The 11,654-nt window shown below is 37.8% G+C and overlaps 2 protein-coding genes across 2 annotated transcripts in view; one reads left to right on the forward strand and one right to left on the reverse strand.

The window, feature by feature from the left end:
* The window catches only part of MLLT10 (myeloid/lymphoid or mixed-lineage leukemia (trithorax homolog, Drosophila); translocated to, 10), a 318,731-nt gene that overhangs the window by 188,329 nt on the left and 118,748 nt on the right, over positions 1-11,654 (forward strand). The window lies entirely within an intron of this gene.
* LOC102859549 (peroxiredoxin-6-like) lies at positions 9,631-10,305 on the reverse strand. Its single transcript, XM_006887055.1, has one exon. The coding sequence runs from the start codon at positions 10,303-10,305 to the stop codon at positions 9,631-9,633; it is 675 nt and encodes a 224-aa protein (XP_006887117.1).

The following is an 11,654-nucleotide window of genomic DNA, read 5'->3' on the forward strand; positions in this document are numbered from 1 at the left end:
CAGGGTCACCCATTTTGAATAATATTGCATGAGTTCCTTGTTTTTCAATGCAGCATAGTATTCCATTATGTGAATATACCATAGCTTCTCTATCCATTAGTTTGTTGATAGGCACTTAGGTTGTTTCAAACTCCTTGCTATTGTGAATAAAGCCACAATAAACATGGGTGTGTATATATCTGCTTGGGTGTCAGTTATGGTCTCTTTGGGGTATATTCCCAGTAGTGGAATTGCTGGGTCAGATGGTATCTCTATTTGCAACTTACTGAGAAAGCACCATACCGCCTCCCACGGTGGTTACACCATTTTACACTTCCACCAACAAGTTTCTCCACAATCTTGCCAGCACTTGTTGCTTGCTATTCTGTTAAATTTTGCTATTCTGACTGTGGTGAGAGGATATCTCATAGTTGTTTTGATTTGCATCTTTCTTAGAGCTAGGAATTTTGAACATTTCTTAATGTGCTTGGTAGCCATCTGAATGTTTTCTTTGGTGAAGTGTCTGTTCATATCCTGTGCCCATTTTTCAATTGCATTATTTACCTTTATCTTTTTGTGGTTGTAAACTGTTTTCATTTCCATGAAATAGTAGAAAGAAATATTTTGAAAATGAACTTTAAAAAAATACATTTATAATAGTAACAAAATCCATCAAATTAGATTGTAATAGATGGGGGGAAATTTGGAACATTTTAAGAGCAGCGTGTTCTCTTTCTCTCTCTGTATGTGTGTGTGTGCATATATGTGTGTGTGTGTGTGTGTATATATATATATCTCAAACATATTTAAAATAAGACTTTACATGAAGAACACCCGCCATTGTGAGCCTTACAACTCACTTGGGATTTTCAGCTGAAAATCTTAATGAAAGCATACTATCTTTTTTCCAAAGAGTGGCTAGTGGATTTAAACCACTGACCACTCATTTGACAGCATAACCCTTAGTTTATTCTACCACCACTTTGCCTTAAAGAGTGGGGATGTATATGTGTGTAAGAAAGATGGCTACCTAATTTCCCTTGGATTTTAATAATTGTCTTTTTAAAAATCTGTTTTTTATATTGATTTGCATACAAAATTCATACACATTCCTTCATTCACATTGTGTTTCATACACTCATTCCTATACATTGTGTTTTATAAAATGTATCATCATTGGTCTTATTTCCATTATCACTCCATTTTCTCAGATCCTCACTGGGTCTTTCCAAATTCTTTCAGTGCCTCCCTCTACCTATGAAACTGCAAAACTATGATTTCGATTTCCCCTTCCCCTGCAAGCCCCCTTGCCCCTCCCCTTCTCTCATTGTTCATTTATGTATATCTTATTAGTTCTACTTCTCTCTTATAATAATATTCTTTTTAAAAATTTTAATAATTTTAATGAACATTTACAGAGATTTTGGATTTCCATTCATTCATTGTTGCACTTTTCTCCCTGCCTAGCACATCTCCCCCGGCGAGTTTGGTCCTCTCTTTGAAAAAGTAAAAGAAAAATTCTTTCTTTCGTATACAATCCCACCGCACCCCTCCCATCACCCCAGGTGCACTCCACTATGCACCCTTAATTCTGGACTCCTGTGATAATTATAATAACCCATCATATATCACTTTTAAATTATTCTCTCCCTCATCTGTTTCAATGCAGTATACATAATTTATCTACTTTTTCTCAGTCTTACCCCAACCCTGATATCAGTCCCATTCTACAACAGTGGCACCATGCAGTTTTTGTCCTTTCGTGACTGAGATATTTCACTTAGGATAATGTCCTCCAGAGTCACCCATTTTGAATAATACTGCATGAGTTCCTTGTTTTTCAATGCAGCATAGTATTCCATTGTGTGAATATACCACAGCTTCTCTATCCATTCGTTTGTTGATAGGCACTTGGGTTGTTTCCAACTCCTTGCTATTGTGAACAAAGCTGCAATATACATGAGTGTGCATTATAATAATGTTCTTATGCAGTATTTCACTCAGCATAATGTTCTCCAATCTTGCCAGTATTATATACTACATTTTTTAAATTTTTGCTCCTGAATGCATGAATTTACTAAAACTTCTCTATTCATTAATTTGTTGATGGACATTTGACTCTTTGTGTGGTCCCCCTCCCCTTCTGTCAGTAGTGCTCCTGAGGACATTGGTGTCTCAATTCTATTTCCTCAGGATATATTCCTTGCAGTGGAATAGCTGGGTAATAAGTATTTTCTTTATCCAAACTTTTTTTAATTATTAAATTTTACTAATTTTAATGAACATTTACAGAGATTTTGGGTTTTCATTGTTGCACTATTTTCTCTACCCTCCTCCCCAGTTTGTTCTCCTTCCCCCTCGCCCCCATAGAAAGTCTGTTTTAATTGTCCAATTGCCACAGTGCTTGTCAAAACCAGTTCTGATTAATCTCTTTTGCCAGTGTGTCCTTTGCCTTTCCCTATCACTCCTCCCTGAGATAGACTTCACCCTGATTCATAAGGAAAAGGGGATGGCATATTCTCTTAGCTACTTCCTGCTGAAAAGGGACGCTGTAGGTTTCAGGGTGAAGGTCTTTTCTCACTACTCTAAAGGGCCCCTTTGGCAATAGGAAACACATAAACTATTATGGAGCTTGATTTTGGAATTTAGATGCACTGTTATCAGTTGTGCTTAGCCATACATGTTCATATCCTTTATCATGGAAGTGTTGCAGCCTAGAAGACACAAATTTAACTAACAAGTTAAAAGTACATGAGTCAAAAATGAAAAAGCAATAATATTCTAAGTAGAAGCTCTAATAGTGGCACAAATCAAGTTACAGAGGGAAGGTAGTTCTTACAATAAAAGGCCTGTTGACTAGCACTTTGTCTGTTAGAGTATCAAGGTTAGGAACCACAAGATGTAGAGGCTCAACTATGTCAATTTTTGTTCTTAAGTCCTGGAGCAAATTCCATCTACCACTGGGTTGTTTTACAACTCGGAAGTCCGCATGCAAGGCAGAGGTGAAGTAAGGAACTGCTTGTGAGGTTTCCCGTCAGTTCCAGCAACTAAGAAATAGTGAGAAGAGTTGGGACCTCAGAAGGCTTTTAGGACCAAATAGTAGGCTCTTGTGTCCAGGAGAAAACGAATATACTTATTAGTAATGTTAATACTCACTCACAGCTCTTCTGGGAGGATCTAAATCGTTGAAGCGTCCTCCTTTGTTTCCAGCTGGGAGCTGGGGCCTGGGAGTCCTGCCAGCAACGAGGACCTGATGTGGGCCACCCTTGGCCAAGTATCCTTCAGATCCACACTTAAAGCAAGTGAGTGGGAGCTTCCTCTCTACTCCATTGCCTATCTGTGGCTCTCATCTGTTACACTGTCTACTGAAGTGGCCCAGCTTTCCACAGTGGAAGCATTTCTGACCTCCTTTATTACCTTTGGGTGGCACTGTATATGAATAAGACTTCTTTTCCTGGCACAGGCCCTAAACTGGCAGCAATAGCTATCCCACCTTTTGAGGAAATGCCAAACTGTCTTTTCCCAGTGGCTGTACCATTTTACAACCCCACCAGCAGTGTATTAGAGTTCTTGTCTTTTCTGCATTTTCTCCCAACATTTATTGCTTCCTGTCCTGTTAAACCCATCTTTCTTGCTGCCTGTGATTTTGAGTATTTCTTCATGTGTCTGTTGGCCATCTGAATGTCTTCTGTGAAGTCTTTTGCCTATTTTGTAATTGGATTATGAGTCTTATTCTTGTAGAGACCCTGTAATACTCTGTAAACCTCCTTTCTTTATCACAATCCAATAAATCTTGATTTGTCAGTTCTTTTTTTTTTAATTTATTTTATCATTTTTGTGTGTGTGTGTGTACTGTCAAATTGGATCTGACTAGTACAGGAGGAGATTGCCCCTCCTTCTGCAGAGCATTTGGTGGATTTGAACTGTGTGCTTTCAGGATTGCAGTGCAGCTTCTTGCCTACTAGGCCACCAGAGCTCCCTTGTCAGTTGTTCTTTGTAGTCTATTACCTGTACCATATAAACAAACAAACAAAACTTCCAAACTCCTTGTTCTCAAATCCATCCCAACTCATGACGACTCTGTAGGACTAAATGGAACTACTCATTGACTTTACAGAGCTACAGATCTTTAGAGAAACGGGTGTTTAGATTTTAAATTGGTGTTAGTATCACTTTTGTTTGGAAATCTTTCACCCATATTTGAAAATTAAATTTCTCCTTGTGCAGAGTAATAGACGTAGAATTAGTTTTTCTTTTAAATTTTGTGAGCATTAGCTTATTGTGGCTCCTCTGTGTATTGCAGGGTGTTAAGGGTGAGTCATGTGATGAGACTTTTAAGCATCCAGTTCATAAATGGTCTTACAAGCAGTTCTGTACTTGACTGTACTCTGGGACAGTGGCAAATTAAAGTCTTTATTTAATGTCTTATTTTATAACAGTTTCATACTTCAGTTAAGAGTTAGAGGCACCAGAATCTCTTTCTAGAAAGGAGAGTTATTACAGAGTTTGGAAAGGGGTAGAAAAAATATTGCAGCACTTTACCTGTAGTCTTGTCATTGTGATGATTTTTTTTAAGAGACTGTTGGGTTCAAAACATCAGTAAATAATAGAAAGAAATTCTATGTAGTTTTTTCTCTGAAGAGTATTATGACTTATATGAATAATGTTCCAGTTACAGTCAAAGAAAATTCCCAGATCTATCTTGAACTTATGTCTGTTTTTTAGCATATTCTCCTTATAAATACAAGGAAGAATTTTTAATATAGGTATTTTTCAAATACAAGCATCAACTATGAAAGGCAAAAATGAAATAGTTGAGGATTTTTCTTAACTTTTATAGCCAGCAATTGATCAAATTTATCAGAGATTATAAAGATGGTTCAGGTTTAAGGAAAGTTCAGATAGATTGTTCATAGGGTCATTATGAGTTATAATCAAGTCTAAGGTACCTAACAACAACAACATGCAATCTTTTCTACTCATGTCACATCATATATATTTCAGAGGCTTTTTTTGGTATCAAGTTACCAAAATAAGTAGTGATATTTCTTCTTCTGCCCCGTGTCAATAAGGTCTCCTGTTCAATGTACAGCCTCCAATTAACCACTGGAGGGTCGGTTCTGAGTCTAGTCTGAATTAACAGCAATTAGGTTGAGTTTGTTCCCCCCCTCCTCCCACTTACTATATTACACAATACAACACACAGGGTATTAATTACTTTCCATGTACTTTCTTTTTATTCTTGATCTCCTGTTGTTGAATTTTATAGAATTACGATTTGTTTGACAGCAATACTCTGTTGTATTTCGATGTTTTAACTTATTGATGCTTGATTTTGTGATTTTACATATGATCTGTTCTTGAGAATGTTTCATGTACACTAGTAGAGATTGTGTAGTGTACTCTTGTTAGGTGAAATAGCCTATATTTGTCAGTGAAAGCCAGTTGCTTAGTCATGTCATTTACACTTTCTGTGTTTTTGTTAAGTTTCTAGTTGTTCTGTCCTTCACCAGCAGTGGTTAATTTTAGTCTTTTATTATTATTGTGGAGTTGTTTGTTTCTCTCTTCAAAGCTGTGAAATTTTAGCATCATCTGTTGGCTCTGTCAATGAGTGTGTGTTTTTGTGTCTGTGTGCGCTGATTTGTCTCTCAGTCTCTGTCTCTTTGTTTCTCTCTCTGTCTCTTTGGTGTTGGAGTGGTAAGAAGCTGTGCTGCAGTCTCAAAGGCACATTATTCAAATCCATCAGCTCCTCTGCGATTTGAAGTTTGGGTAATTTTTCTGGGCGATTTACTGCCTTTGAAATTAGTTAGTTCTGACTTGATGGCACACAGCAGCAACAACTGAGTATTGAGAGGTATAAGAGTACTTGACTGTTGTCATTTTTCTTTCAGTGTGCATTGTTTCTTGCTCCTGCATCTCCCATATAAAATTACAGGTTGTCTGGTTTGTGCCCATGTTTTTTGCTTGCCAGTTTGTCTCTTTATAGTTAGATGAGCATTTCGGTAAATTATTGCCTGAAAAGTGTTGGAAACCTGTCTGTTTAGGATGACTTTTAGCTAGAGTTATTACAAGAAGGTAAAACTGAGGCTGACTGCTAGATTTGTAATGAAGTCTTCTCAATTGTTGAAAAGATGGGCAATCTCCTCTGAGGAGGAAGGTTACTTAGCCTTTCTAATACAATTATTAGTTAATCGGCATCTTTTCTGTTGATTTGGAATCTCTTTCCTACCTGGTTGCTGTGAAATTGATTCTGATCCATGGTAACACCATTTGAATTAGAATAAAATTGCCCCATTGAGTTTTCAGTGGCTCATTTTTCAGAAGTACATTAACATGCTTTTCTTTTGAGGTGTCTCTTGATAGACATAAGCTGCCAATCGTTTGGTGATATGAGTAAGTTAACTACTCAGTGACTCCAGATCAAGGTATATAATATAATTCAGTCTATTCCAGAACTTTTCTCTTTCTTCTCTTAATCAAATATAATCACATTAAGCAGTAAACATCATTATACTATTTAAATTCACAGTTTATAGATAAAATAACTTACATATAATTTGAGCATTATAGTAATTTCTGGATAATATTTTTATTGTACATATATACATAATAAAACATTTGCTGCTTATATTTTTTCATGTATAATTAATGCCATTAATCATATTCAACATGTTGTACAACTGTCACGAGTTTTTCTAAATGTATTTATGCAATTTTTGAATTTATTTTTGCATACATGGTGTTTTATTCATGTATTCTGTGTTCTGCACAATCCTTCCTTTACACTGTGCTTTATACGACCATTCATACATACTGTATTTCATATAGCCAATCATTATTGATCTATGCCTATTATTTATTACCCATCTCTTTTTTTTTTTTTAATAAATCTTTCCAATTCTTTGATAAACCCCCACATCCACACACTAAACTCTGCTGTCTTGATACCAGCAGTCAGGAAATGAGATGCATTGCAGTGGGAAAGTTTGCAGTTAGGGACCTCTACAAATTATTGAATAATGATGCCAGTTTGAGGACTAAGGTTTGTCTGATTCATGCCATAGTCTTTCCAGCTACTTGTTATGCATCTGAGAGCTGGACAGTGAATAAGGATGACAGAGGAAGAAGTGATGCCTTTGAGCTGGTGTTGGAGAAGAACACTGATGACCATCCCATGGATGGCAAAAAGAATAAACAGGTTTTGGAGAAGATGCAGCCTTAGTGCTCTTTGGTGGAAAGAAGAATGAGGCTTTACCTCATACTTTGAGCCTGTTGCTAGGAGGGGTTGGCTGTTCCTTGGAGAGGGACAAAATGCTGGAAAGGGTGGAGAGTCATCAAAGGAGAGGAAGGCCCTCAGCCTGTTGACTTGACATGATGACAGCTACAATGGACTCTTGGGTGTCAGGAAGTATGAGGATGGCATAGGATAGAACAGGGTTCAGATCTTTTCTTCATAGGGTCACTATGAGATGTACTCGACTCAATGGCATCTAATAACAACAGCAAAAATAACATCCCAGTATAATCTCCACCTTTTCCTTTCCCCCACCCTCTACCCCCTCCCATTCCTCTTTTGGACATGCACATACATCTAAATATTTATCCTTCAATTTTTACAATAATAGTTTTATGCAGTATTTGTTACTATGAGATTGAGTTAGTACACTCAGCATAATGTACTCTAGACTCTCCCAAGTGATAACAGTATTTTACATAATCATTTTTCATAGTGCTGCATAATATTCCATTATGTGAATGTACCAGTTTCTCAGTCCATTCATTCGTTTTTGGAAATTTCGACTGTTGCCATTTTTTTGCTATTGTCTATGATACTGCTAAGACCATAGGTGCACATATCTGTGTCTTATTTTAATTTACATGCAATATATTCCTAGTAGTGGAATAGCTGAGTCATAAGGGATATCTAGGTTCAGCGTTTTAAGAAACGCTAAACTGCCTACCAGAGTGGTCATAACATTTTGCAGTCTAATCAGCAGCAGTGCATGAAAGTTTCAGTCACTCCTCGTCTTCTCCAAATCTCACTATTGCTTCCCTGTTAAACTTTGCAACTGCTCCTGGTGTAAGATGTTATATTATTGTATATATATTGTTTTGATTAGTATCACTCTGATTGCTAGGGATTTTGAGTATTTCTTCATGTGTCTTTTGGCCATTCAAATGTTTTTCACTGGGAAAAATTTTTCTGTATCTTTTGTTCATTTTATTATTGGGTTATTAGTCTGCTTTTTATGGATACTCTGTTTTTGTTGTTGTTATTTTTGTGCCTCTGAGTCAGAACTGATCCATAGCTGGCCCTCCTAAGGGTTTTCAGAGGCAGTACTTTTGTAATTAGTGTATCAGTCTTTTTATTGTGCAGGCCCTGTAGGATTCTTTGTTTTCGTTATGAGAACTTTTATCTGAGATGATAGAGCCATATATTTTTTTTTTCCAGTTAGTCGGTTTTCTTTTCATGATACTGGGGAACATTTCTTTTTTTTTGTGAACGTTTCTGATGCATATAGAGACTTAATTTTTAGAGGGTTCCATTCATTGATGTTAACCTCTCTTGTTTGTGTATTTCTGAGTGTATTTGCTTGCCTGTTTGTACTATAAGCTAGTCTTTCGATGTTTATTCCCATTTGTCTCATGATATTTATGGTTTGAGGCTTGACCCCAGGTCTCTGATTCACTTTAAGTTAAATTTTTTTTTTTCAGTTTTAAGAAAGGAATTTATTTGCTGATCCCTAAAAAGCAAAACTCAGAAAATAGTCATCCACTGCTAGAGAGTTCTATAGTAAACATCTTCCATCTCTTCCCCTTTCCTAGAAGGTGCTCTTAACGTACAGAAATACTGTGTGAAAGGCACGTGGCATTCGTCATACTGCTCAAACCTCCTCTGCAGACAAGGGGAGTCTTTTCTGTAGCCTCCCAACTTTGACAGAATTTATCACAGAAAATTTATTGTAACAAAAATATTTAGTTTGCTCTTCCCTTCCAGGCTGTACTGGGAAAGTACAGGGCTGAAACTATATATTGTCTTCCAGTTTTGCAGGCGGTGGCACTCTGGTGGTTCAAATCCACTGTCGGCTACAAGAGAGAAAGGTGGACAATCTCTTCCTGGAGGGTCGGCTATGAGTTGGTTCTGACTTGATGGCAATGGATTTTTGAAAGTAAAAATGCTAAATATTGAAGATTATTCATGCTTCTCAAGTTTTGGGATATATACTTAAGATATTTACAGAGGAAGTTGAACCTCACTCTTGCTCCCCAAAATGGTTAATGGAGGAGAGGCTTTTGATTAAATTGGCTAAAAATCTTGACAGTCATTCTCTCATGAAGGCAGACTTTTCTACCATGAACTGACAGTGAACAGTTGATCACAAACCCAATGAGATCCAATGAGATATGAGTCCAATATAGGTACAGTGTTCTGATACTTGAATGGAACAGAAGGCTGGTAAAGGCACAGAGTAAAGAATCCTAAGAAATGTTGAGTGTCATTTTCATTTAATAAGCAGTAGTAGAGCCACCTAAAGACCTTGGCTATGATCACACTAGGAAGTTTTCTGGAATTGCTGTAGGAACACATGATTGGCAGCTGGCACCCCCTGGCTCACTCCGCTAAGTGAGCCGCTCCAGCACCCCACAGACTCAAGGCTGGGGAGTGTAGTGGAGGTATTTCTTGCCAGATGGGAGCTCTTTGGTGAAGACTCCTTTAGGGAAAAGTTTTTTGGCTTCCTCTTCAGGGATGGTTAGAAGGACCATCACACTATCTCCATCCTTCCAGTCGACTGGGGTAGCAACCTTCTTTTCTGCTGTCAGCTGGAGAGAGATATCTACTCTGAGAATCTCATCAAAATTCCTTCCAGTGGTACCTGGGTAGAGGATAGACAGCTTCAGTTTCTTGTCAGGACCAAAAATAAACACCACACGAGCTGTCACTGACATGCCCTTTTCATCCTTCTCTGCTGGGTCCAACATGCCCAAGAGGATGTCAAGGTCCCGATTCTTGTCATCAATGATGGGAAAAGGTAATTTTTCAGTGGGCTCCTCGCAATTGTACGCATTGATATCCTTACTCCAGGCAAGATGGTCTTCAACACTATCTATCGAAAGGGCAATCAATTTAACATTCCTCTTGGCAAATTCTGGTGCTAGCTTTGCAGCTCTGCCAAGCTCCGTGGTGCAAACTGGAGTAAAATCTCGAGGGTGAGAGAAAAGAATGCCCCATAAGTTTCCAAGATACTCGTGGAAACGGATGTGGCCGATGGTGGTATTGGCCTCAAAGTTGGGGGCCTCGTCACCAAGAAGCAGACCTCCAGGCATGGCGGCAGGAGATACACAGCGGACCAGAGGCGGCGCTGGAGGCAGCAGCCCACGAGAGCCGAGAATATGTGGGGCTGCGGGGGCTTAAGTTAATTTTTGTGTATGATGTGAGTTGTAGATTCTACTTTAGCTTTCTGTAGGTAGAAATTCAGTTCTCCCAGCATCATTTGTTGAAGAGATTGTTGTTTCCCCATTTGATAGATTTTCTTTCATTGTCGAATACTAGTCCATAAGGAGATGCGTTTATTTCTGAGTTCTTGATTCTGTTCCATTTGTTTATTACAGATGGATGGTTAGTAGGTTTTGGGATCAGGAAGTGCTAACCCTAACCCTAACCCTAACCCTAACCTCTCACTTCATTTTGGTTTTACAGAAGTGTGTATTTAATTTGGGGTCTGTTCCATCTCCAAATAAACTTGACAACTGCCTCTTCTCTTTGAAAAAGGAACCTGGTATCTATATTGGGATTGCATTAACATATAGATTGCTTTTTGTAAGATTGTAATTTTCACTGTATTGTGTCTTCCAATCCGTGAGGAGAAACATTCTTCCATTTATTTAAGTCTTGTTATTTCTCAAAGTGATGTTTTGTAGTTTTTCTTAAATAGTCGTATCTGTCTCTAGTTAGGTTTATTCCTAAGTATATCAATTTGGGGTGGCTATTGGAAGGAGGAGTGGCACCAAACTTCCTAAACAACATGCCTCCGGAAACTATGAACTTTGAGAAATGTCAATAGTTAAAGAAAGGCTTCAGGCCTTTTATTCATAGGGTCACTATGAGTTGTTCTCCACTTGAAGGCAATCAACAAAAACAATTGTAAATGGTTTTGCTTTTTTAGTTTCCTTATCTGTGTTTTCTTTGTTACTGTATAGGAATTCTACTGATTTTTATATGTTGATCTTATCGCCTACCACTCTACTAAATTGGTCTGTTAGGTTTAATAGCTTTTTGGTTGAGTTGATGGGATTATTGGTTGAGTTGATGAGATTTTCATTGTGTATATCTGAACATAGCAGCAGTTTGCCTCCTCTTTGCCAATCTGGATGCCTCTTATTCTTTTACTGTCATAGGAAGTACTTCCAACACAATATTGAATAGGAATGGTGAAAGTGGACATCCTTATCTGGCTCCTGTTCACAAGGGTATGCCTTTACTCTTTCTCCATTGATGATGAACTCTTTCTCCATTGATAATGATGCTAGTTCTAGGTTTTGCAAATTTGATTTTCACTATATTGAGGAAATTCCCGTCCTTTCCTATTTTGCAAAGTATTTTAGTCAGAAAGAGGTGTTGGATTTTGTTGAAGGCCTTTTGTGCATCATTTGATAGGCTCATGTGATTTTTTTTT

The sequence above is a fragment of the Elephantulus edwardii genome, unplaced genomic scaffold (genome assembly GCF_000299155.1).
Source record: "Elephantulus edwardii isolate Elephantulus edwardi_28Jun2011 unplaced genomic scaffold, EleEdw1.0 scaffold00054, whole genome shotgun sequence".
NCBI lineage: Eukaryota > Metazoa > Chordata > Mammalia > Macroscelidea > Macroscelididae > Elephantulus > Elephantulus edwardii.

Excerpts from the sequence above, each read along its gene's own strand:
- LOC102859549 (XM_006887055.1), bottom strand. The coding sequence starts at position 10,305 with ATGCCTGGAGGTCTGCTTCTTGGTGACGAGGCCCCCAACTTTGAGGCC.